This window comes from Bombus huntii, chromosome 2 (assembly GCF_024542735.1).
Source record: "Bombus huntii isolate Logan2020A chromosome 2, iyBomHunt1.1, whole genome shotgun sequence".
NCBI classification, from domain to species: domain Eukaryota; kingdom Metazoa; phylum Arthropoda; class Insecta; order Hymenoptera; family Apidae; genus Bombus; species Bombus huntii.
In genome coordinates this window covers 1,037,177-1,064,615 of record NC_066239.1, presented here as the reverse complement: position 1 = coordinate 1,064,615, position 27,439 = coordinate 1,037,177, and the positions used below count along the sequence as shown (strand labels likewise).

Sequence of the window (27,439 nt, the reverse complement as noted above, 5' to 3'; positions counted from 1 at the left end):
TATTCATAATAGACGGAGATCTTTATACGTTAACCAAAAAGACGATTAAAATCCCAAAGGGAAAGAATGTCGTTTATAAACCTGTCATATATGCGTATTACACACGTTCTCGATTTCTCTGACGAGAGTAATTAAGAAGTCTCTTGACTATGTAGGATGACGTTCCCAATTGTACGAATCGCTCGTTTACTCGCTCGAAACATATAGTTATTCCATATTTTCCACAATTCTTTCTTATAGCATATTATTAAAATTTGTTTTTGTCATTCAAATGTTCCAGGGGGGAACAATGGACAGGACCAGGAAAGATGGCGAACGATCAGGAAATTCTATTACCTTGACAGGTCTTCCAATCATCCTCTAGGATGAAACCATCAGGGCAGAGACAAAATACTCGTCCCATCGTGGAGAGACAGGTGTGGGAGCATCCGGCGTTGTTGACGCTACAGGGACCTGCGTCCTGACACGTGTGGTTGTCGGCTGACAGAACAGTATCCTGTAGACCATCGCAGGAACATTCATAGCCGCCTATGGTGTTCCGACACGTATCCTGACAGGGCCCGTGTCCGTTGTTCAACAGACACTCGTTAATGTCTGCATAATGAAAGCGGCCGAGTAATTTTATTTTACATATCCCATTTCACATTTTTCTCTTATATATAGCGGATCGAGTTTGAATTGAATTGACGCGGATATTGAAGGAGTATACGACATTCTTGTTTTGGTTAATTACATTCGAGAAAATGAAAAGTGGTGTAAATACATTTTTTATTTGTGACAATTTGTATTTAGTTAATTACTTTTGAAATTTCCATCATGTAAACACCTTCGTCTTCTTTGCATATTACTTTATCTATTCTAATAAATTCTATCGAACTATCAGAAAATTGTAATACAATATTCATTAAAATATTATTTACACCAGTTTTTGCGTAGTACTTTCAATTACATAAATTCTTAAAACGTAAATTTTAAGAACATAGTGACATAAAAGAACATTCGAAATGAATTATCCGATACAAAGGATACTAAAATAAAAACAAATGAAACAATTTAAATTAAGCAAAACATTAAAAAAGAAACGAATTGATAACATTTCTAAGCAAATAGGAAACACGATCGAAATTCCAGCTATAGTCATGGATGAAACAGCGTAGGCTTTTTCGCAATGTTTACACTTGTTGCTTTTTCAAAGAGAAGGGCAGAGAGAGACAGAACGATATTTTTCTTTCACGGAGGATATATATCCAGGTGCAAATAACTCACCCTTGCATGTGAACCTGTCTTCGTCTAGTTTCATCCCTTTCGGACACTCACAACGAAAGGATCCCGGCGTGTTCACGCATTTATGTTCACAACCTCCCTTGTTATCCTTGCATTCGTTCACATCTGAATTTTAATGAGTACGTGTAATTTCTGAAATTTAGCTAACTTCCGTGATGGTTTGCGTTTCCGATCTCATTTAATAGCGCGGTTAATCCATTGTAAGTATAATAATACTTTAACACATACATATCGTGCTTCTTAAATATTTTTTTCCAGAAAATTATACAGGGTGGTTGGTTACTGGTGGTACAAGCGGAAAGGGGGTGATTCTAGGCGAAAAAAGAAGTCGAAAATATAGAATAAATATTTTTCGTTTGAGGCTTTGTTTTCGAGAAAATCGACTTTAAATTTTCGCTCGGTACGCGTGCACTTTATCACGTCTCGTTATAACGGATCTCACTGTAGATCGTTGTCTCGATGGAAAAATTAAAAAAAAAAAAGAAAAAAAACCCCTTTTTTTACGTGGGGAAATCCGGCGGATTTTTATCGGCTAAAACCCCACGGGCGGGCCTAGGTGTAGTCATCAGCAACGAGTGAAACCGTATCTCCGGGGGTACTTCCCAAACACTCCTAGAAAGCACTACAACATAGTAGGCAAGGGGGGTCGGGAAACCCACTTGCCCGTTGTATATACTTCTAAGATGATATTTGGTTTTCCACCTTGGCTTGCCCAGGAGTGGTCTCGAACTCGCGACATCTTACTACCGCATACGCCCTTTACGAGCGTAGCTAGCGAACCCGCCGAGTATTTACTAGTTGTTGATGCATTATGTTGATCAAGTTGTCCTTATACTCTGGTATAAGAAAACTCTGGTCTTCAGTGTTGCTACAACGAACACGTGTTTTACAGCTGATGACCAAGATGGTCAACCTCAAAATATAGAATAATAGAAAATATAGAATATATAGAATAGAAAATATAGAATAAAAATTTTTCGTTTGAGGCTTTGTTTTCGAGAAAATCGACTTTAAATTTTCGCTCGGTACGCGTGCAGTACGTTATAAGGGATCTCATTGTAGATCGTTGTCTCGATGGAAAATTAAAAAAAAAAATAAAAAAAAAATTTTTATTCCATATTTTCGACACTTCTTTTTTCGCGTAGAATCACCCCCTTTCCGCTTGTACCACCAGTTACCAACCACCCTGTATACAAGCTAAATAGTTTTAATGTAATAGCCCTAGATTTAATATTATACGATATTTTAAAAAAATTACGCATATGGCATTTCTTGACTTTTTATTTGATTATTTCCAAAAATATAATCGTTTCAATAGTAAGAGAAATCTGTTTTTTAAATAAATAGCTCTTATTTCTTATTTATTATTTCGTTAAAATTTTCTCGAAAACTTGATACAATCTACATGATGTGGAATGATACGAACAAGATTCGAAAAGACAAAATAAAATCCTTGAATGGGGAAAAACATTTCCGAAGAATATGTAAATACACTGAATCTCGTTGATAGAAATTTAGTTACTTCAACGTTTCATTCTATTCGTATTCCTTGTTCCTCCAATTTATTCGAGTCAGTGATTCTTTTATTTTGTACGTATATACATGTATACCTCGTCGAATTGAGTGGAACTTTGTTTTACTAGACTCGGTTAAGCTGGACTTTTAACTAATTCGGATTATCTGTCTTTACGATTCGCCTAGATTAACGACATTTCCCCGTTCGCTACAAGCTAATTTTTCCAAGAATCCGTTAATTCGAATTTATGCTTGATTTAAACTACTTTCTCATTCAACTTAAATCAACGAACTTTCATTCAATTTGTATTTTCCTACGCTTTTAATACAATTTTCACTCGAGAATTCTATAATCCCATTTACATTTAATTATCGCGAATATATGATGATAATTTTTATTTAAAGAAATTTCCCGAGAGAAATATTTTCATTTAAAAAATTTATTCTTGATTCCTTGTTTCTTTTGACATTTTAAACTGAACCAACGTGATTAATATCGAAAAACAGCTTGTGAATCCATTTTTGAAATTAAAATCTATCTTGCAATAAACGCGAGAAACATTGAGAAAGAAATAAAAACAGTACGACATTGTCGATATCCAGCGTCCCTTTCATTTCAGGACATACAAACGAACTTTGAAATAAAAATTTATAATCGCCCTTCAGTTTTATGAGAAACGGACAGTAATACATTCCACGGGCAAACAAGGAAGGATTTCAGAAACGAAATCGTTGATGTTTTAATACAGACAGGAAGAACTTGTCTCCTACAGAATGCGGAAGCCGTCAATATTTCAACGAGTATCCTGTCGATATTTCATCTTGAGACATTTCTTTTTCACCGCTTCGACAGCTCGTCTTCCGAGGAAAAACGGTATCGTTTCTACGTTTTAGTATTCATACCGCTTAAAAAAAAAGAGAAAGAAAAAGGAGAGGGATAAAAACGTAGAAGAAATCTTCGAACCGGTGGACTATCAAAATATTATTAGATCGCAAAATGTTATGATTATTTTACAGCATGTCGACATCGAAAACGTTTTGCGCTTCTCACGAGTAATGATCTCATAAAATCTTGTTCTGGAAATATTAATCAATAAAATCACCTGATCGATAAACTAAGATTATAGTAAAATATAAAATATGTAAATTAGCATGAACGAACATAAATTTAAAAAATGAAAAGATTATTGCTTCTATTTAAAAGATTAAAGAATATTTTAACACTTAATTGTCCATTTTCGTGCATACAATATACTCCGATTTTTAGCTTTTTACATTTTAATCAGTAGCAAATAGAATAGGAGATTAACGTTTCGAAACAATTTGTTATGCAACGCTGAATACAAAGATGAACGTGATATAGTCTCTGATTTATGTGGTTAAGCGTTCCATATATGCTTGATAATGTGTAATAAACGCAATTCAAGCTATAAAAACACATAATTTCTATCAAGCATTATGATTCGATTACCTTATGCTTGAAACGTTAAATACTCCAAATATGTAATATTGAAAATTGAAAATTTTAAATATTGAATTCAAGTAGCCGTTTTTGTTCATCGACCAAATATGCTAATAACCAATACAATAAAAAAAAACATTTTGATAGAATAACAGATAAAACATATAAATATGGTCAGTTAAGTATTACGTCTAGATTGTGAATATTTATGGATCTATGACTAGTCTGCATTTGGAGAATAAAGCATTCTTTTATATTCAAGTTTCAATTTCTTATCTGTGTCTGCAAAAATATGAATTATACAATATGCATAAATATCCACAGCTTGGTTATATCCAAATAAAGCGAAGACACTCAAGCATAACTCACCGATACATTTATCATCTTCCAACCGGAAACCCTTGTAACAGGAACATACTGGCCTGCCATCGACTTCTTTGCAAACATGGTCACAAGAAGCGTCGATACACACACCTTCAAAATTCGCTTTGATCTTGCACTTTGGAAGTTGCCCTACCCATTGACGATTTCTGCAAAGTAGTCTAGTTATTGTGCTCACCATGTAGTACCCTGGAGCACACTCGTAATCTGCCTCCAAATACTCGTGGCCTGGTATCGACGATCTTGGAAAAACAGCAATCATATACTTTTAAAAATTTACAAAATAATATAATAAACTTTATGTAATATGCATAGCATAACAATTCATTATCTACATTGCGCGATTAGAATTATTTATCATCATCTACTACTTCGCCTTTGATTTACCTACGTAAATTGGTTTTCCTTGATTTCTCCAAAAACTAGCGGGAAAGACACTTTGGAAGTTCGTAGCCGAGAAAGTGAAGTACAAGAGAGCTTTTGTAATAAACTTTTGTTTGCATTGGTTGCCCGTGGAAATTAATTCCCTGATTGGTTACTGCCCCGACTTCAAAAGTTTACGCTGCTGGTAGATATACAATAGCTGATCGATAGTTTCCAACATGATGATGTAGACTCTCGCGAAAGAGTTTATGATCCGTTATAAACCCGTAAGTCTATCAAATTCAGTAACATAATTGAAATACAGCTTCCTCGTATAACACATAATAGGTTTAAAAATCATTGAAAAATATTATTACAAGAACCACTCCCAGACTCGTAACTTTTTTATTACTATATTTCACCATTCAAATAATTAATTTATGGTAAATGAAATAAACTAAACTGTGAAAGAAATTTCATATACGAGACAATATTTATCGCAACAATTTCTTACTAATAACTTACATAAACATAAATATAGAAATAAAATATGTAGAGTATAGAAATATGAAATACACACATTTAAATGAGATACATATATACAGGGTGGTTGGTAACTGGTGGTACAAGCGGAAAGGGGGTGATTCTACGCGAAAAAAGAAGTGTCGAAAATATGGAATAAAAATTTTTTTTTTATTTTTTTTTTTAATTTTCCATCGAGACAACGATCTACAGTGAGATCCGTTATAATGTACCGCAGGCGTACCGAGCGAAAATTTAAAGTCGATTTTCTCGAAAACGAAGCCTCAAACGAAAAATTTTTATTCTATATTTTCTATTCTATATATTCTATATTTTCTATTATTCTATATTTTGAGGTTGACCATCTTGGTCATCAGCTGTAAAACACGTGTCCGTTGTAGCAACACTGAAGACTCTGGTATAAGGACAACTCGATGGACATATTAATGAGTCAATAACTAGTAAATACTCGGCGGGTTCGCTAGCTACGCTCGTAAAGGGCGTATGCGGTAGTAAGATGTCGCGAGTTCGAGACCACTCCTGGGCAAGCCAAGGTGGAAAACCAAATATCATCTTAGAAGTATATACAACGGGCAAGTGGGCCCCCCCCCTTGCCTACTATGTTGTAGTGCTTTCTAGGAGTGTTTGGGAAGTACCCCCGGAGATACGGTTTCACTCGTTGCTGATGACTACACCTAGGCCCGCCCGTGGGGTTTTAGCCGATAAAAATCCGCCGGATTTCCCCACGTAAAAAAAGGGGTTTTTTTTCTTTTTTTTTTTTAATTTTTCCATCGAGACAACGATCTACAGTGAGATCCGTTATAACGAGACGTGATAAAGTGCACGCGTACCGAGCGAAAATTTAAAGTCGATTTTCTCGAAAACAAAGCCTCAAACGAAAAATATTTATTCTATATTTTCGACTTCTTTTTTCGCCTAGAATCACCCCCTTTCCGCTTGTACCACCAGTAACCAACCACCCTGTATATTAAATAATATATAAACATAAAAATAAAATAACAATAAAAATATTTAACGTAACAGGATATTGAATATAAAAATTACATAATGAAAGAGGACAAGGTACATTCAAATGCTCATAATCACTCATTGCCTCTTAGAATCGTCACAATTTTTCCAATGTTGTTCCTAATACGTTTCCAAACTTTTGACCTTCCTTGTTCTTCTCATTCAACATTTGATAGAATCGAGATTTACTTGCCATTACAGTCACTTGCCTTACTTTCACGATCTTTTTATATTTTGCAGCGCTGTCAGGTAATTCCAGCACGTCGAAGCATTGAAAAGTTCGGAACCCCCGATCCGAAACTTTTCTGGTTCTACAATCCCGGCTACGAACTTGTCCCAGTAATTCAGTTTTCTGACGAAAGAGTGGAAGGGAGTGGAAATTTCAAGCAGCAATGGAGGGACGTTTCACGGCGTAGACCAGAGGCGTGTGCTCGATTAAAGAACGGATCAAAGTAAAGGGGCAAAAGAGAGAGCCTTTGAAAGGAACCTTTCGCTACCAACCGGAGAAGGTTCGTTTCAAACGGAACGAACAACAAGAACAGCAATTATAGACTTTTTCATCTGAGTCTCCCAAGGAGAAAAAATGCACACTTCCTTAAAGATTTTGTACAAAATGCTCAAAACGAAACGTTCGTTCCGTATATCTGATAGAAGCCACGCGTTTGTAAATCACCTTTTCCTTTTTATTATCGAGAAAGTTTGAAAACCTCGAAAGACTGAAAATATTTGAAAGTTCACTACGTACCTCTCAAAAGTATATTAGTTTTGATGACGTGTAAGTAACCTTTAATTACGATATTATGTGTACATCAAACTTATGATCATTGTAACTACGTATAATGACATATTATGATCAAATTGATTTTTGTGAGTCAACATGCGATAATGATGTTGGTGTTTATAATAGTCAAACTTTATATTATTATTTTGTTACTTGACAAACTCTGTATCTTTCATCCATATGAAAGTGTGCAAATAATTATATGCGGCAATACGCATGGAAAATGAAACATAAGAAAAATCATTTTCTTGCCACGTCAGAGAAAAAGATTCTCTACAATCTACAATCCCAGCAAAAGTTTTAGATTTCTTAAAATTCTTAAAATTGTCAAACGTTCCCGAATAAAGTATAATAAAACTGATTTAATGTGTAATTTAAAGTGATTTTTGACTCCAGATGTTTTAATTAATATTATAATATTGTGCTTATATCAATGAAAATAATTTGAATTTCTCAAAATGGATCAACATTTCAATTTAATTACGCGATCATCGTTGTTATACTAGCGTAATAATGATCATTAATTAATCCATAATATCAGTTAACAAACAAACTATTCCAAGGAACATTTGGTCAATCAAACCACATAGAATCTTGTAAACTAATTCAAATTAGCTTTTATTTTTAAATCAATGCAATATGTTGCTAATTTTTTGTAGATAATGTAATGTATGCATTATGAATATGTTAAGCAAATAATGTTATACGTTCCTATTTAGGTTTCCACTTAAATAAAAATAAACGGAAATGAATCAACTTTACTATTCACCGGAAAAACGTTAAATCCAACTCGATTGACTGAAATATATCTAAATTATTGTTTGCCAACACATGAATAAAAACTCTAGATGTATGAAACTCGCATTAATTACTCCCGTTCTGGCTCTACTCTATCACAAGAACATAATACAGCGCTCAACTTCACAAACGCGCGCAAGATCCATCGTCATAAGAGAAATCGCATTGACTGAAACCAGGTACCTGGCCGGTGTTCGAGATGAGTTGAATTATTCATGCTAAAAGCCACTTACTTTACATATTTGATCAGTGCATGGCGGGCAAGGGGTGCCGGCACGAACGTCCCGTTTATGCATGATAAATCCCCTCTCGTATCTTCCTCGTACGCCACGGTGCTGCTCATCGTTTCCGTGCTCTTCTTTCCGCCCAACCTATCGAACTCTACTCCGTCGATTATGGGTTTCCCATGAAAATGCGATCCGCCAGTTTTCCTATGCTCGATTGCGTCCCGCCTGGGTACCATCGATAACTTCAAGCTCGACGTCATATAAGCGTTGTAATCCTTCAAGGTCCTCGCCAGCACCTCGTTCTCCAAATCCAAAATAGGTAAATCCTCTTCCGTCCGTGAATAACCTAACATTTTATCGGCGTCGTACCTCGAGTTGCCAAACTTCGACTCGTTCGTATTTGTAGAACCATCCTCCTCTTTATGTTCTGTATTCTTGTGAGAGGATTTCGGTACGGAACTACCCAGGATACGGTTCTCCAAGCTGGCAGGGTCTTCCATCTGCGTCCGCGAGATCTCTTTTTCAAGCTGCTTCGAGAATTCCCTTTCGACGGTGTCTTCGTACATCTTGTAACGCGATGTGGTGTGCGTGGACCGTTTCGTGGCCTCGGTAGTTAATTGGTCCTGAAGATTGAACGGCGAGGTAACGTCAGAAGCATTTGAGAGATTCTGGTTACCTCTCCCGGTCACGTTCGAGGAGTCGTAGCCGGAAACATTGTCCTCCGCCACGTGACCATCGATCTTGCCAAGCAGTAGCGCGGCGGGCACATCGTTCATTCTTCTTTTGAACTTGGACGTTCTACGCGCCTCGTTTTTCTCTCCGTTCTGCTTGGACCTCTTCCTTCCACGCTTTCGTTCGCGATTTTTTCTCCTCCTCCGACGCTCGACGCGATACCTCCTCGCAGCGGTATCCTTCGATTTTTTCGTTTGACCACCTCGTTTCCCCCTGATCTCGTTCTCGTACACCTCCTGCGTGTTCTCACGCTGTCGATCCACGTCGGAGTTCTTCGAATCTTTGTTTCTACGCCTTTTCTTACGGGATCTGTCGTTGATATCCCCCTTTCGACGGGTGATAGACGTTGATGCTGCTGAAACCAGGGATTTTATGTGAAAATACGATGTAAACGCGTGAAATGGAGCTGACAACTTTGTTTTTGCTAATATCTGGTTAGTTTTCTTACATGGATATCTATGGATAGATAGCTTGGATTTAGTCGTTTCGGTTTAAAATTGTTTTAAATCTTTTGATAATTAGACTATGGATATTCATGCATTTATGGAAAATTTGAAAATATAAAGATATATACAAAAATGTATAAAATGATATATAATATATAAAAAAATATAAAAACAGCCATTCAGAAATTTGGATGAAATAAATCACGAGTTAGAATCAGTATGTTTGTTTGTGTTCTTAAAAACATGAATTTGTATCAATGCTCACGTTTTATTGATAACAAATTTTATGACTGTTTTTATGCTATTTTTAATTCTCTTTAAAACGCAGCAGTTGTGCACGTATAAGCGGATTATTTTTGCAATAGTGTAAGTTTAATCGCTTAAATATAGAAACATAAATTACGAAATAAATAGCATGCAAAGTAGACTATCTTTGGATTAAATGACAGCGCATTGAATGTCACCATAAACTGCTATACTATAAAAATTATTTTCCATGCAGGATAATTTGGAAGTCAGCCAACGATGCGTTTGTCACGCACTGATTAGTATATTTCTTCCCTGCTTAAAGTAGGCACTATCTTCCCTATGGCCACTCAGCCATCACACACTCGTCCATTTTTTCATCCACGGTACCCCACAATTTGTTCCTATTTCCATAACAACCTTTTGAGAATAGCTGTTTCTAATTTTCTAAAGATACCATACACTTTTCTCCAATTTTTATTTCTCTATCTACGCTTTCCTTAACATATTCGCTTGGACCAACAATAATCCCCAAGGAGTCGTTACTGCCGTCTCGAGATTTAGTCTTTATTAGCACTCATTCCATCTGCCCGCCATAAGGTTTAGTGTTTTCCGTCAACTTCCTTATTTTTACGATGTATTATTTAAGTCGAGGCGCTGCTTGATTTTATTAACGGTAATGATTAAATAAACATTGGGACACGCGGCATTTCCACGTGCGTCACTCGAGGGTATGCTCCGTATCTGCGAGTGACCTTCAGTTTGGCGGCAGTCAATTCTCACTTTTCCTATCAATTTCCAACCAATTAGCAGCAATGACCGTTGCCCTTATTTCCTCGTCGAAAATTGCAATTGACGGATCCGCTTGACCCATGCTTTACTCACATCGTCTTTTCCACATGCGTCACCGATACTTCGATTGTCAGCTCTCCGCACAAGACACACAGAAAAACGACACTGATCCGCTTACACTTAGCATTCATCCGCAACATTCAGTCTTCAGTCTTAGACGGTGTTGTTTGCGAAATATATAGCTATGTGTAAATTGTAAAATCCTGTGTCAGATTCTATCTAAATATCCCTATCGTCGTAATCGAAGCAGGGAATCGGCTAATTCGTGGTGTCGATACTAATCAAGACGAGAATTAACGATTCTCGTTGACGAGTCGCACTGCAGACGCGCCTCCCCGCGAACATAATCGAGCACACTAATTTATGTATGCTCCGACGTAAACTCTGTCGTTTGCTATGCAGTAAATTGAAACAATTTCTGTTAGCAATCAAATAATATTTAATTTCTCCGATGACGTTTATTAATAGTGATCTGCCTAATCTATTTTTATCAACAATATACATATATGTAACACAATGCATATTGGTTTCTATCCGTAGCAATTATTTATTTATTTAGACGTTCTCATTAAAAGACTAATTTGATGTAATTACTCGGATGATAACAATCTATATAAGTAAACAGATAAAACAAATAGGTATATAAAATAAAATTGAAATTCTGATTTATGATATAAAATTAGTCATAAAAAAACTTTAATTAAAGAAATTTAATATTATATATGTAGAAAAATGCAGAAATTTCAATTATGCAACGTTTCAATTAAAAACTAAATAATAATCATAATAAATATCTATAACCAATCTATATTGTTTGTAATACTTATTGACAAAATTTCGCTTCTATTCTATCGTTTAACTCTTCTATAAAGAATTTTAGACAAAATTACAACTGTTAAAATTTTTAAAACAAACCAATCTCTTCTAAAAATGATAAAACTCAACTTATTATTTCAACTAAGATGCTAATAACCTATTTATTATGTAGTAATTCATGGCAACTATAAATGATTAATTATAAAACATATTTAATTTCTCATCCTGTTTAGATACAATTTCAAGCATATAAATTATTCTAATGCATTACAATATGTCAAAACTACCAAAACAATAAATGCTTTAATTCGAATCAATACTGCGTTCATAATAAATTATCAACACAATCCTCTGTAATAATTCTTTGAAACCAATGAAAGCAGCCTTTGAAGAGTGGAAACAAATGAAGCTGTAAAGCTTTATTTCCACTTTTCATTTACAACATATAAGTTACACGATCATACCTGGGACTCTTTCGGTCCGATTTAAAAAGTAAACATTTTTACTCACTGACATTCAAACCCTGCCGAAGCGAGGAGTTGGAAGCATCTTCTGGTGGAACGAGGACCTTGTCCCTATTTCCGTCAGCCCGAGGCGCTGTTTCCGCTTCCGTCTCCGGCACCTTTGCCGCGTTTCGAGACGAGAGGGAGCTCCCGTCCTCATCGAGCGCCTTTTTACCCTCGAGAGACGCATCCCAGCTAATGGACAACATAGCCAACCGTTATTTCTCTCTTTCTTTCTCGACAAAATGAAATGAAACCATACCTGGCAATATAGGCCCCTTCTCCCTTTCGCGTGTATAATGTTCTGTATCTTTTTAAGTTTTAATCTCTTTTAATGTTCCTATTGTAAACAGGTGGGATTTTGTAGAAGTTGAAAGTATCTGAATTAAAGAATTAAAGAAGTAATAGGTACACATCTGTCTTCCTGTGAAATTGTTCGAAAATTCTGAATTTCACGATTCGACACCTTTGAGAAGGTAGTGAATGTGTTAAACGAATCTGATCCTATTAAATATACAAAAATCTCCGTTTCAATAACGTTCCAACAACGAGGACCAGGCGGTCTGATTGCATGCATAATTTCATAGGAAGCCGCGAAGCGTACTCAAAGAGTCTCAGCCATCCCAACTATCGTAATAACGACAAACGAGGGAAACTGTAACCATGGTCGTTAAACATTCCAGCACTTGTAAATGAAAATACCGCGAAAAGCTGGGATTCCTTTAGAAACGAAGACGCGTGCACCGCCTCACGAGAACCTGGAGCACGATTCTATCCTCCCGGGACCCTTTAGCTTCGGTAATTATAAGTCGTGCTAGTGTGTAATTGAGACAGGCGTTAGGTGGTGTGCGCGCTTTAACCGGGTTTCCATGACTGCGGTTCGACTGTGTTACGTATCAATTAGAAAGTTCGAGTGTGTAATACCACCGTAATACGACCGCCCTTATTTCGTGCGCCACCGTAATTATCGGTTCTCCAGAGTCCAACCGTTTGATCCTCGATGCCCACTCCGTGCACCGGAACTTGCGACTCTACTCCAACGACGATTTCCGCGACCATTCCATCGACTTTATTGAATTCGCCAAGAGGACTTGTTGCCCAGAAACAAGAAACGTGAGACACGTTCTTTCACTTTTCCTGCTCCTTTATTTTTTCTCTTTTTTCCTCTCTTTCTCCTTCGTCTTACTCCTTTTTAGGTGCAGCAACTTATCAGTATCGACATTTGTAAGTTAGTTTTGCAGTTTGTGAAGAAGAGATAAGTCGATATATGAAGAGTATAGGCAGAGTACAGAATTGTTATACATATGTATTGTTATTACTGTATGTATGTACATGGTCTGTATTCATTAATATTTAATCATATGACAAACTTCTGATGATATTAATATATAATCGAAGCTTATGACTTTTATTAAACTACCAAAAATTAATTATAGCATAAAACGTATTCTACGTAGAATGTACAGAACTCTCAATGTAGATAATTAGCAATTTTATAAATAGAAAAAAGAAATGTTTGGGGAAGAGCAAGAGAATAGAAAGCGAAGAATCACAAATGAATTCAATTCAAAAAGACACATTAGCGTCAGCACGTTAATATGACATTTAGAGACAAATAGCCTGCTACTACCGTACTTTTGAAAGATTCGCCAAAGATGCCAAGGATCTATACCACGTGCAACCTTAAGAATACATCTGGAAAGAATGTCTAGATTCGTAATTATATACGGGCAACTGTAGGAAGTTACGAGGTCGATTTTTGAAATGGTAATCGACCCATCAGAGTATTGTTAGAGATTAATTTCATTATTCCAAAGTAGAAAGGATCTGGTTACAAAGTAGAAAGGACGACAATCTACCCTTTTGACAAGAAATCCTACATTTTTAGCAAACAATCACTGAAATATTTATAAATCTGAAAATATACCTACCAACAATATACTTGACATTGAATATAAAATTTAAATTATCTTGACAAATTTTGGCTATAATAAGGTTAATAGAGCTATAAAATAAAAAGGAATATATATTCTTAAAATATGTTATTTTAAGATCAATTGGAAAGTGGGTTCACTTAAAACAATTGACACTGCTCCACAAACATAACGATCGACCTTGATAATTAACGAGCCAATTCGCTCATTAACTCTGATGTCACAGGCATGCGTTACACATTCCAGAGGGAGATGGGGCAATTGCTTTCAAACTGTAATGAATCATTTTACATAAATCACTGCAAATTCTTATGCCGAAAAAACTTTTTTAAAAAAATATTCTTGTCATTGTTCAGCGATGTACAACCTCCGTGATTTATTTACATAAATTACTGCAAACTTTTACCGAGAAAAGCTTTCCTAGAAAAATATTTTCAGTAATTTTACAGCAAAAAGTGATGCTTTAAAAAATGATAATCTTTAAAAAAACATGGTCCTAAAAGTGTTCAAACTATCGCTCGTCAATTTACAAGCCCGATTGATGTCTGTTTCTATTTCCTCGAACACAAAGCTTTCGATAACCGACAACGTTCGATCGAAGGCATCAAATATGCATAAAGTACTTACACATACGACTGATCCGCATCGTCAGCCTGCAGTTCGTCGCGCAGATCGCCTATTTTCCTCGCATCATCCCTGCTATCCGGCTGTTCCCGTGGACCTGCGTTCTGGCAGCGTCCTGAAAACACAAAAATCACATCGCATTCATTTCACGTCGAATATGAAACATTGTAATAAATCTAAAAACGACAGAAAAGCGCTACTGCAGAAAAAGAGAAACAGCAAAAAGTGTAGAGAGAAAGAGAGAGAAGCACACACGCGCGCGATACTGCTGCGTCCGTACTGAACGCGGAACGGAGGCGCGAGAGTTTCCATTTCCGGCTGGCGGGAAGTTTCACCTGGCCGAGGAGGGAAGTTTCCTCAATTCCAGGCCTTAGAACCTTTCTTTGGTTCTGCTCGCACTCCGCCCGAAAGTCAATAGGACCCTCGCTACTTTGAAATGCCAGGAGGAGTACTTGCATACGCCCCTCGCCGTACAACCGTTTGGAAAGTCAGCTTTTCAGTGCGATATTGAACTTTTTATCGCATCGAAAGGTTAAAGCGAAAGCCAGGCAGGAAACAAAGCGGCGGTTTGCAATAGTTGTTCTGCGTACAGGTAGTCGTAGAAATCGTTGATCGAGATGCGCATTTCACCGACTACCGTTGGAATTTGCTTACGAACCTTCTCCTATTTCGAAGGTTACGAGCATGGTTTGCTGATACGCGATAGCTTTAAACAAAGCTGGCATGAGTAATGTGAAAATCGGAAAACAATTTTGGACATAGTGAACTCCATACAAACGACGTAGCATCATCGACGATTTTAACGGTACAGCTACTAAATCAGTCAAAATATCGGGTTTCAGTATTCTTGTTTTCGTAATTACTAGAACGTAAGTACTTTTAACAAAATTAACGTTGAATTTTATCCTTACTTGTCTTCATCATTTCACTTTAATTATAATCATCTACTGTCCCTGGTCATTGATTCAGGACCACTCAAAAATTTTTTTTTCCTTTTTCACCTTTTGTAAACATAAAAAAACATAATCCAGAAAACATAATAAAAATCTTCAGTGATAGCAAGAATAACTCTCATTCGAACTAAACGTAAAGGAATAATTCAAATCTTAATGAAACATTAGAAGATGTACAGACACAACAATTAATTATTCGAAATGTCAATCAACAATTATCATAGCTACAATCACATAAACTTTACAGATAGTATTGAATTGTGTCTTAATTTTGAAACCACAAATACCCAACCTAGCAAATTCTACAAATACATAACGCGATACGGAATAATACTGTGGCGGCACGGGCCACGGAACTTTTCAACGGCTCCGGATGCAAAGCGCGACGCCGCCAAAGCGCAACACCGACGTGCCCAATGTACCATCGATATCTTCACACTCTTTCCGCCGAATTCTCGGAAGAGCATACACGTGCCAGCACTGGCGGCACATAATGAATGCACGCTAGTGGGGGATATCGATGGGCTACGAAGGGAAGAATCTGCGCGATCCGAAACAAAAGCAGAGTCAGTCTGTCTTGCGCCATAAATGTGTAACTCCTCGGTACTATTTGCATAGCAACGCGTCGAATGATCTCTCGGTGTCTATCGTTATTTGTTAGTTGTTACCTGTTGTCTGTTAAGTGTAATTGTTAGTTGTTAATTGTTAACTCTGATTGTTGATTAGTTCTAATTAAACTATTGTTCGTTAAAAACACCAAGAGTAGTTCCTTACGCACCTATCACCATACCACCTCAATACCAAAAATAGAAGGTCACACTCGCTAAGGACCATCAGTCGAGAGAACGCGCAAGGGAAGACTCGTGAGATCAGTTCCAACAAAACCACGGACGCATGGGACTACGCTCGACATGACCCTGGACTCATTCGACCAAGACCAACATGATCCCGAACCTCAAACCCTCGACAGGACCTTATAAAATGAGTTAAGGTGCTACTGGTCGAGAATCATGTCAAGCTTGGTCCTATGGATGCGTGGTCATGTTGAACCTAAAGTGGGGCGCCCAAAACTCATATGTAAATTTACCATCTCTATATTGGATGATGTTTAGCAGTGGAAATCGATTGATACTTTCATTAGCCATTAACCTGTTCGCAATCACAGACGAGATTAGCAATGAACATGATATACGATGTTTACAAAAATTTATATTCGCATACCACTATATTTATTATGGTATTTATTATATTTACATATGAATTAATTAGATCCAAGTATAATTTATCTTATAATTCAAAAGTTAAAAAATTGAAAAATCTGAAGATAAAGAGTTTGTCCAGTAAGAAAATAATTCTATAATGTCTGACAATTACAAGTGCCAGTTTTATTGTTACATAAACATCAATTTAATCAGTTTATAATATATGTATTACTATGTATAACTATGATCATTATAAGGAAGTTTAATTTATTATTTGCAGTTTGTTTTATCAATAATTTTATAAATAAGGATATTCATTTTATTATCAAAAATAGGTAAATATGCTATTGTGCTCCTCTTCCTATCTCTTAATAACTAAGTTTGCCATTGAATTCACAATGTGGTTTCACTCAACGAAAGACACAGATGTACTTTTATCTTTTATAATGATAGCATTAACGTTGACGGTTACATAATTTGGAACCCGTTAAATTGGCACAATTCTGGTGTCCCTTTTGTGTTCCTCCCTCGGTTTTAAGACTTGCTCTGTTATGCCGTTATCTTTTTCTGCCTGGCTTCCTAAAAATTTATTGCGTTTCTGAATTGTTTTAAATTGAATGAAAAATATGAACGCTTTCGAAAGCTTTGATAAAATATTGTTGATATTATATAGTTGCGTCATACAATTGAAATAAATCGCAGAATACTAAATTTATTAGATGCAATAGAGAAAAACATTTTTTCATTTTTGTGTATGTACGAAATACATATCTATAACGCTTTCTCTCTTTTTGTTGTATTAAATTGCATGCTTTGATATTATTGTATTTTATATACTACGTGCAACTCCATCAAATTATTTAAAATATGGATATTTCACGAAATATTTTCAACTTGCTGCTAATTTTTCAAAAAATATTTATAGAATATCTACAAAATATGTGTAACAATTTATTATATTATTTAATTTTTCTGTGTCTCACATTTCTTTCTTCTTTTATTGACAACGGGAAGAGAATAATGACTTATCTCAAATGTATGTGTTGGTATTACTTGAACTTCCTTTTCATTAAATACATCGCATAAATCAGCTAACGGAACTGAGTGCATTTGGTATTTTAAATGATATTAAAATCGTAATAAAATATTGTATTAAATCGAGGAGTAAAAATTTAATTTTTTCTACTTAATCTGGCGCCTCAAAAACAAAAACCTAACGTGCCCATAGTATGATTTGATAGCACTCCTACGTCTTTGAACTAGTAAGTACGTAACGGAGAACGTCTGATAAAGTTATGAATTGTGATGCATTGGCCTTCGAAGCTCGTCGAGGTCGTTCAACATGGGATAGGTCAGTTGCTAGCTCTAACTCATTCTAACGGGGGCCGCGTACCATTCCCGTTGCCAATTCTACGTGAAGCGGAAATATAATGGCGTTGGTCTGATTCGGAACCTGAGGAGCACAGCTCTGTGCGCGGCAAACGTTACGAAACTGCTCAAAAGTAGATAAATCGAAGAAGCTGATGAGAAATTTGCTACTGATACATTATAGGGATGCTATTAGGAAAAATGAAGAGCAATGAAAGCACGAATGATACATTTAGAACGTTTTAATGGACTCCGGTTTCTCTGAACATTTTGAATACAATCATCAATGAGAATTATTTAATCCGACGTTGCATTACGCTGATTTAGTTTTTAATTACATTGAATTATTGAGATTAAATAAAAAGTTTTATTGCGTAAATTAATAATTTTGTAAAATTACGGTAATCTTGATAGTCCGAATTAATAATTACATACGCTGTTCAATGAATCCCTATGCACTTATGACAAATTTTCAAGTACAAACATACATAGAATGCGCATAATATGCACAAATATATAAATATCCAAAGTGTAGTATTTATTGATTATGGGTAAAAATATAAATATCCATAAACATTCCCAATTTATTGAGGCAAATCTTCAAAAAAAGTTGAGGACACAAATGTATATATAATATATGTTAAGAAAAATTGTTTCTTCGAGTTCTTCGAAATTTTTCTGCGAGAACACACATTTACAACGTTTCTAACGAAAGGACATCAAAAGAAATTACGTATGTATGTTACCACGGCGAAGACATTGTGAAAGAAATAAAATGTGTCACGCCCCGTGGTACATCGAGAAATTCGTCTGAGATCATCGGTTTATATAAAACTCCATTGACAAAGCGGCGTTTATACACAAGTATCAGGTCAACGCGCGACGACCGCAATTTTAAGTTTCACACCCGAGTTCAGACGCCGTATTAAGCAAATCCATATTGGGGAAGTGATGAAATGCTCACTTCTTCGCATTTTGCACGTGGGAGTTAATGCCCGTATGCGGTGAAAGGAATCTCGACAAATATATGTTGTTTTACCTCGAAATAATTTCTAACATATTTTCTTTATTTTATAACACGAAGTAAATTTAATGCAGGGATTCCTTAATAATAAATTAATAATATTACCTTACAATTTTCTTTGTGAAGAATATCGATTATGGAGGATAGTAAAATTTCATAATGAAGCATATACATGTTTTTAGATAATCTGATCGAGGTACTCATTTCTTACGTTTAATATAACAGATATAACTATATTGATATTGGAGTATATCAGTATTGTATCGATGAAGACAGAATAATTTTATTTAGCTTCTACTTATTATTAGAATATTTTCTGCTTCAAATCTTTTTCGTAAGTTACTCGTTTAAAAAGCTTCTTTAGAAAGTTTCTTCTAATGTAAACTTTTAAAAAGCTTCTAACAAATAACTTTTCTTATTGATGAACTCAAATAATTTTCTATTTTAACATATTATTTTTAAAATTGCTTTTAAACGTGTCAGTCACTACTCAATAACTGAGAAACTTTCAGACATTAATGTATAATGCATTCGAAATACATACAAATCAAACTCTAAGCCAAAACTACGAGAGTAGACGAGAAGTCAAAGGAATGTTTCACAATTTTGAGAGACAGAGTAATAGTGAAGCGAATCGTATGCGGAATGGTGAACCAAACGTTTATTTACACATAAAAAGTTACCCTATTGCGCCGAGAAAGTTTGTAATTGATTTTGCAGAGCGTCGCTGACTCCAACGCTGAAACCTTCCAATCTTGAATTATTGAGCTTGAAAGATACCTAAGCATCGTGGGTAGATTTAAGCTCTTTTCCTTACTATTTCATTTACTATATCAATATTAAAATTGAAAAATATAGGTGCAATTATTAGACGTTATAAAACTATATCAAGATACATGAACAAATATACATATGTTGTTCATTATTGAAAGCGTATTATCAAAATCCCCCGATACTTTCCTCTCAGTCCACGTTCAACTAACACTACATACATCACTCGTGAAAACATAAAGGATAACTTCCAAAAGTTCCCAATTAATTGGACGCCATTAACGAAAAACGTTCGACAATACGAAAATTCAAAATAAGCTTGAAACTTTACAGAAATGTTACTTTAAGTGATGCTAAAATATCATAATCAATTTTGTTTTATTAAAGGAACAGTCGTAAGAGTGTAATCAACCCTTCAAAAAAATCGTGACATCTCACATTGTCGTGAATGACTATGTACAAAACATTGAAAAAGACTTACACTGTTTCGTAAATATTCTCGGTAATACGGCAAGTTGCAATTTATTTAAGTGGGTAACTCCATCCCTAAGATCGTTTCTTTATTGAATCAAAAGATGGTTATTTGAATTATGTTCTTATATGAATTGTATTAGCGTTACTTAAATTATACACCGTGGCTCCAAATTCAATTGAAGATAGGCAGATCTTATATTTCAAAATAAGACGAAAATCAAGAATAACTTCCTGCAATTATCTATTTCTGTCTAATGAACTGACGTATATTAAATTTTGTAATTCGGTAATTACGAAATTGAAGCCTCTAAGATAACTTTACTACTCTCCGTTCTCGTCTTACTTTGATGCGTAGAATTTTCCTGACTTCAATAGTACGACGAATTTAACACCACGATATATTTCTAAACATTCATAATTCATCATATCTATATATCGAAAAGGACATAAATTCAAAGTTGCATATTTCTTGATATCAGTATTCTGATAATAAAATTCTTGAAAAACACTAGTTTTTACGAAATGTAGCCTCGCTAACCTTAATTTTTCGAAACTCCACCTCCACGAAAAACGAGGAAGAAAACGAAGACATTCTGTCAAATTACCTTTTTCTTTTATTCTCATTTACTCTTAAAGTTGTAGATTAGCTTCCAGGGTCGCGAATTAGTCACAGAAACGTATAGTTCCATACTTTACTTAGACGCGAGAGTTCAGAGTGCTTAAAGCTCCTGAAAATGCCGAGGTAAGTCTTTCCGGCCCGCCTTTCGCGTGCACCTTTCTGTCTCTCGTTTTTCCCTCCTTTTTTGTCAGCTTACCTGAGCGGGTAATTAAGACGTTCTTCCAGTGTGAACCCGGCAAACCCGTGAATACCGAAATTATTCTTCGCTGTAGCGTGCGCACACAAGACGAAGCTTGATGTCGCGAAATACACCGACACCTGTGCAATGAAAAACTCAAACGATCCACCGAGCCCGGTAAATGCCCTCGAAGAAGAGACTTAACTTCGTCTGGGTTCCGCTTTAACCCTTTTTTCACCTAAGAAGATGAGGAAGTTATTCCAACTTTGCGCGACAGCTTATTTCATATTGGGATTAAAGGATTGAAAGATATACTAAAATTATTTAGTATTGAAAGTTTTTTTAACGAAGAAATATTTGGTAACGTGCAAACAAAATTGAAATTACTATTTGTCTTTTTCATTTTACATTTGAAGATCACGTGATAGAAATATCATGGATCTGCTTTTGCTGATTTCTTAAGTTTTATGCTACTTGTTGGCTGAAAGGAAATACTTCAACGTGATACACTTAGAAAGTGGATCAATTTATCAGATGCAAAAATATAAGTCTTGTAAAAGTAAATAATAGATATGTACATGCATGAAATATTACGCAGAACCCACGGCATAATCGATACTGTCACTATAACTGTTTCTTAAATGTTCAAGAGGATGAGGGAACGACATATCTAATCCGAAACCCAAATAAAAATACGAATCGGTTCATATGAAATTAATTAATAGCGTAGAAAATTTTCAAAAATATAATATTATATTCTCCTTCTATGGTCATCGTTTTAAAGAATATATCAATAGTTATAAAATTTCACAAATTTCCACTGCTACTCTTCCCTCGCTCGAATCCCATTTCCCATTTCCAGCAATTTACCCTTCGAAAAGGAGCAGCAAACATTCATTCTCCTAAAACCCTTCCCAGTATTTACGCAAGAAAGGAGAAAGAGAAGAGGTGAGCCCATCAGTCTACAAAGAAACTTATCAACGTGGCCGATAATAAAAATCTCTCGGCTCGGAGGATCGGCAAGAATTCAGGTCTGATCCGTGGGTTCTCGCGCGAGAAGAGAAGCGTGCAAAAGGAAAACGTTAACGCATCTCCCGAGTTAATTTTGCGGTAGGGCGTGGATCCGGGAAAGGGTGAGCGTCTCTCGGCGAAGTTGAAAACGCTTTCCAAGTATCTGTCGGTTGAAAGTACAGACTTTCCACATTCGCAACACTTGCCACGGTTTACTTGATTTAAGAGGCCGGGTTCGTTAGCCAAACATGTAATTAAGGCCGAATCGGAGATACTTTCGCGGTGCAAGAACCGGAGAAATCGATTCTGTGGACACAATTCGTACGCAGCTGCGATCCAGTTCCAGATTTTATGGAATGTTTGCGCCACCGACGAGTTTCAGTCTATCGGAAGTGCGAACTTCGCACAGCTTTTCGCGTAGATTCGAGAACAATTATGTCACCATCGACGCTTCGTTCCGGCGATTCGGTGTTCCATCATTGTGGCCTTTCATCATTTCTGGTTTTATGATAATGAATGAGCACGGTTCAGGAGAAATGGTGAAAAGATTGGTAAATGCATGAGAGGAGAGTTCATCGACCGTATTCTCTTTACTCTCAATTTTATGAAACGAGAATGTCTTTGTACTCCTGTTAACCATGCCACGATGAGGTTTTGGAAAACGAAAGATGTTAGATTTCAACAGATGGAATAAGATTTTAAGCTTGAGTGAATACTCGAATCACATCTTAAATGTCATGTGTAACGCAATAATTAATACTTATTTGTCATAAACAATTAAAAGTATGTGTTTTTTTTCATTTAATACCAGAAATACAGAGAATCTTGGGGGCAAAGAGATAATTATATTCTAAATCGTTCATTCTGAACTCACCGTTATTTTCTGATATGTCGAAGCCTTAAAGATTATTAATTATTCCTTAACACATTTTATTCCTTATTATATGCTCCTTGCTACTTAACAAACTTCATTTTTTATTGACATCCCTTATCATACATTCCTTATATTCCTCAACAAACATTATCCCTTACTTAATTCTTTAATAAATAATCCTCCAAGCACCACATACGAGATACAAACATCAACTTTTCACTTTCAATATCACTTTCCTAAAAAAAAGTAAAATAACGTGCTATATATCGTACGAACAAAAGAAGAATGAGATGAGCGAACGCATTGACCTTGTTCCAACGACGGCGACAATAAAATATCGATTTTACCGTCTACATTTCTCGCGGCCACCTCGCGAACGAAGAAGCGTCGATAATAATTTTCGCTGTTCGATTACGCCAATTATCGAAGAGAAACCCGTCGATCCGAGACGATCCATTTTCCTGATTCCATAATTCGCTTAAAAGCAGCTTCACCTCCTTTCCACGGAGCGTTTGTTGTTACAAAATGTGGCCGTGAAACGAAATAGCGAAACAGCAAAAGACGGCAAAAGAAAGAATCGTTCCAGGTGGAAACGATTAAAGCCGGCAACAAAGCCACGCCGACGGGCGATTGAGAGTAATTCGTTCGTTCCTCCATTGTAAGCGGTCACGCCACGCCGGCGAATCCATTGCAAAAGTTTAATTAAACCTCGACAAGGGGTGGCAGAGGGTGTCGTCCTTCAACAATCTTGATCCTTCGTACGTATACGCGACTTCACCAAGCTTTTTACGAGCCGAGGTGATCGACGGTTTGGATGGTTCTGAAGAACTCGATATGGAGAAACGAATCCCTTGAGTAACAACTGAAAGCTCATCTCGCCAATAAAATACAACGTGACGTCTTTTTCCCAGGGAAAGTTATCGATCTCCGCTGGATACGGGGAAGATGTTTTACGAGAGAATTTTAATCGTAACGTGACACCCATTCAACGATATTGATATTGAAATTTAAGAAACTCTGTTGAGAAATTGGAAGAAAGAATTATTGCGTTTTTTGAAAATATTTACAAGATGTATATTATTACAGTGGGCACAATTGAGATAAAAAATTAAAGTCAAAATCAACGCTTTGACAATCTGATAATATATAGATAATGTGAAGAACATTTTTCGTTTTTTATAATAGAGCAATTTTAAAATTCAACACCTTGTGAATTAATTTTAAACTATTTTTCCATTTGACTGTAGCTGACTATTAAATATATCTTTCGAATCAATTTGTTGAACATTTGAAAGATGTTAAGAAGTTACCCAGAGAACATCATGGCCATTTTGCATTTTTTAATTAATATTATGTAGACACTTTGTATAAAAGAACATTTTTAACAATATAACTTAATGATCTTAAAATAATTCTATTGATATTCAGAGATCAATCACCGACACTATCTTGAAGCCATTAATCAAACCTTTCGTGGAAAGATAAAAAAAGATTTATTACCGAAAAACCACTTACAAAAGAAAACAAATTACAGACCAGAAGGAACTCCTTAAATAATAAACGTGACTTCCACGAGTACATTGCAATTTCTCGCATAGACTTTGAATGCTCTATCATACGAACGCAATATCAGAAATACCTTTTCGCCTAACGTAGGAATACGAGAATTCAAATTAAATACATTCAATGAAAATTGCATCACTTGTATTCTTCTATACGTTCGAACATGTGTGTTAATAATCGAACGAATTACTTTGATAGATGTAAACAGGATTAATTAATTAACATGCAAGGACGCCGATACAAGATCATCAACGTTTGTCGATAACAGGAACTTTTACCGTGAAATATTATTACTAAAGTGCGGATTTTTATGCGTTTATCTGAAACTTAAAGATGCAAAAATACGTAGAGTATGTATAATATGCAAAAAATATATAAAACGTCTGGAGTATAATATACATTATAGAAATATACATTATTAAATATACATTATTATATACATTATTAAAGATTACAATATAATGTTAAAAAATAATAAAATACCTAAAGTATACTTGTTATAATATTCGAAAAATAAAATATGAATTAGTATAAAAATCCGCAGTCTAATTATAACGTATCTAATTGTACGAATGGAAAACGAGCAACGAGAAGAACCGACGATTTGTCGTGCAATTAGCAGGCCCTTTCTCCGCTCTTTTCTCAACATCGCGATTTCTCGTTTCCGGTCGTCGATCGTGATCTGCTCGAGGCTACTTTTAAGTTTAAATGTATCTGAGACACAAAGAGCGAGATCCACCGAGAAGTTTCAGTTAGCTGTGAACGAACGTGCAAAGCGACCAGGGGCGTAATTAACCTTCCCTCGCGTTGGCCGGCCATCCGACCAAAGAAATTACGAAATTAGTTCAACTTCTTCCTCTCAGTGGCTATGGAGCTCGCATAATGGTCATGTGAGAAAATGTAGCGCGTTTCTTCGTATCGTTAACGGTTTTTACCGTGAATGGATATTTCCATCTTTCAAGAGACGAGGGTGGATTTCATTTCTTCGATAAAAAGTTTTTGCGATCAGAAAGTTCTCATTACTTCTATATTGCAAATGGCCCTTTCTTGATTGATGGTTTGTAGTTTTTCGGTGCATCGTAAAATCGATTATTGGATTTCGAATTAAGGTCGTTTTTGCGATTTTGAGATAACAATATTTGTCATCATATTGATCTTTTTATGCAGGTTAAAGTAAAGAGACGCTTTAAGACGAAAATTTAAATAAATGTACAAACATGTTCGAGAACGAACGAAATGTAAATCTCTATTTAGTTTACATCTCTTTATTTCTGTCCATAGAATGTATAAGCATGTACAGCCTAATAATTATGATTAATTATACGAGAAGAAAGTATGTTTTCTTAATGACAACATTAGATTGCGAGAATTAATATAGCTTTGAGATGGTGTTTCATTTGACATAACTTTTTATGAAGAAAACGATGGTTCTGCGAAATATTGAAAAGTGGAACTTACATTCATAAAAGTATGAATGTAACCATTCACAATCAACCGATTCTGATTAGCAGATATGCAAAAAATTGAGTTTGTTAATGTCGACATTAAATTGCAAGAATTAATTTAATTTCACAATGGTATTTCATCAGACTTTTTGTGTAAAAGACAATGTTTCCATGGAATGTCGAAGAATCCAGGGATCACGAAGAAAGAACAATAGTATTAAGCGAGAAGATTGCATTGAAATTTTCTTACGGACTTACTGATTTTAGATCGTTACCTTGGACCCTTCTGTTACCTTCATTGTTAACTTTTATTCTTTGTTCGTTGGAAGTTACTTCAATGAACCGTTCGTGAATAAAATATACCATATCTTTTCGAAGGTACTGTTACTTTCCTTTAATTAAGGGAAATTATGAAGATTTATTGCCAATCTCCATTATGAAACTTTCAATTAAAACGTTACCTGTTCGCCATTCTATATTCGATACCGTAGAAAGAGAAATATTTTCTATATCATTAAATACATATATTCAAACATATGTAACCGTGTGATATTTGTCGATTAATATTTCGTTTGTACATTTATGTCTCTATAGTATTAGCAAAACAATATTATATCCCCATTCTTTTTATTCTCTTCATTTCTACATTTTCATCGTGCAAATATCTTTATCTCATACTGTACGCACACTTATACTTGGAATAAACCCTATGATATATAAAAGGTTGAGTAAACTAAATTCCTATCATACCTGAACACTTAGAAACACTATTAACGGAGTACCTCACGAATAGCGTGTGTTCGACTTCATCGCCTAATTCTCGGTATCGTTCTCTATATATAAGCGCTGTGTGTCACGCCAAAAATCTGCAGATCGACAAACAAGAGATTTTATATAGCACCTCTACTACACGATTTCATTGACAGAATTAAGGTTAAGGTTCTGATCCAATAATTTCTTCGTTTTTAGATCTCCCGTTTTATCGTTTGGGTATACATTCCTATGACTCGCATTAAAGTAGTTCACATTTATGTGAAACATAATTCATGATATTGCATCATTTATTTAATTTAGAAAAGTAATATCATACTTCCATCAACTTTGATTGAGGCTAGTATCAGTTACGTCTGATCTTTTATTGATCATAGCTGTATTAATATTTCATTATATTATATCTATCGGTCGACATATATACCGAAAACATTTTCTATAAATATCTAGCATAATACCATACAATTTTTAAGTAAAAAGAACTCTTAATATTGAAAGGTCTCATAAATTTCTATTTGCTGTTTTAGACTATTCACGTTCAATCTCCGCCTTAACTTTTTCTTACAAAGTATGAAGTAATCGTAATATTGATTTACAACCTCGTTAATTCTCTCCCCTTAAACGAGCTCTTTCAAAACAAATGTATAACAGAATATCATGATACGCGATTA

General features: G+C 35.4%; 1 protein-coding gene and 1 long non-coding RNA gene across 4 annotated transcripts in view; one reads left to right on the top strand and one right to left on the bottom strand.

Moving 5' to 3' along the window:
• The window catches only part of LOC126875755 (uncharacterized), a 39,600-nt gene extending 39,192 nt beyond the window's left edge, over window positions 1-408 (top strand). Inside the window, exon 3 of the long non-coding RNA XR_007693648.1 lies at window positions 281-408. This is a non-coding gene — a long non-coding RNA (uncharacterized LOC126875755). The remainder of the gene's footprint in view (window positions 1-280) is intronic.
• The window catches only part of LOC126875553 (uncharacterized), an 87,785-nt gene that overhangs the window by 47,320 nt on the left and 13,026 nt on the right, over window positions 1-27,439 (bottom strand). Inside the window, exons 2-7 of one of the 3 annotated variants that reach the window (XM_050638505.1) lie at window positions 14,519-14,630; window positions 11,965-12,152; window positions 8,369-9,449; window positions 4,631-4,884; window positions 1,267-1,389; window positions 337-594 (exon numbers count right to left, since the gene is read on the bottom strand). In XM_050638505.1, the coding sequence (XP_050494462.1) occupies window positions 337-594; window positions 1,267-1,389; window positions 4,631-4,884; window positions 8,369-9,449; window positions 11,965-12,152; window positions 14,519-14,630 (2,016 nt within the window). The remainder of the gene's footprint in view (window positions 1-336; window positions 595-1,266; window positions 1,390-4,630; window positions 4,885-8,368; window positions 9,450-11,964; window positions 12,153-14,518; window positions 14,631-27,439) is intronic. The other 2 variants (XM_050638510.1, XM_050638516.1) reach the window with 2 other exon arrangements.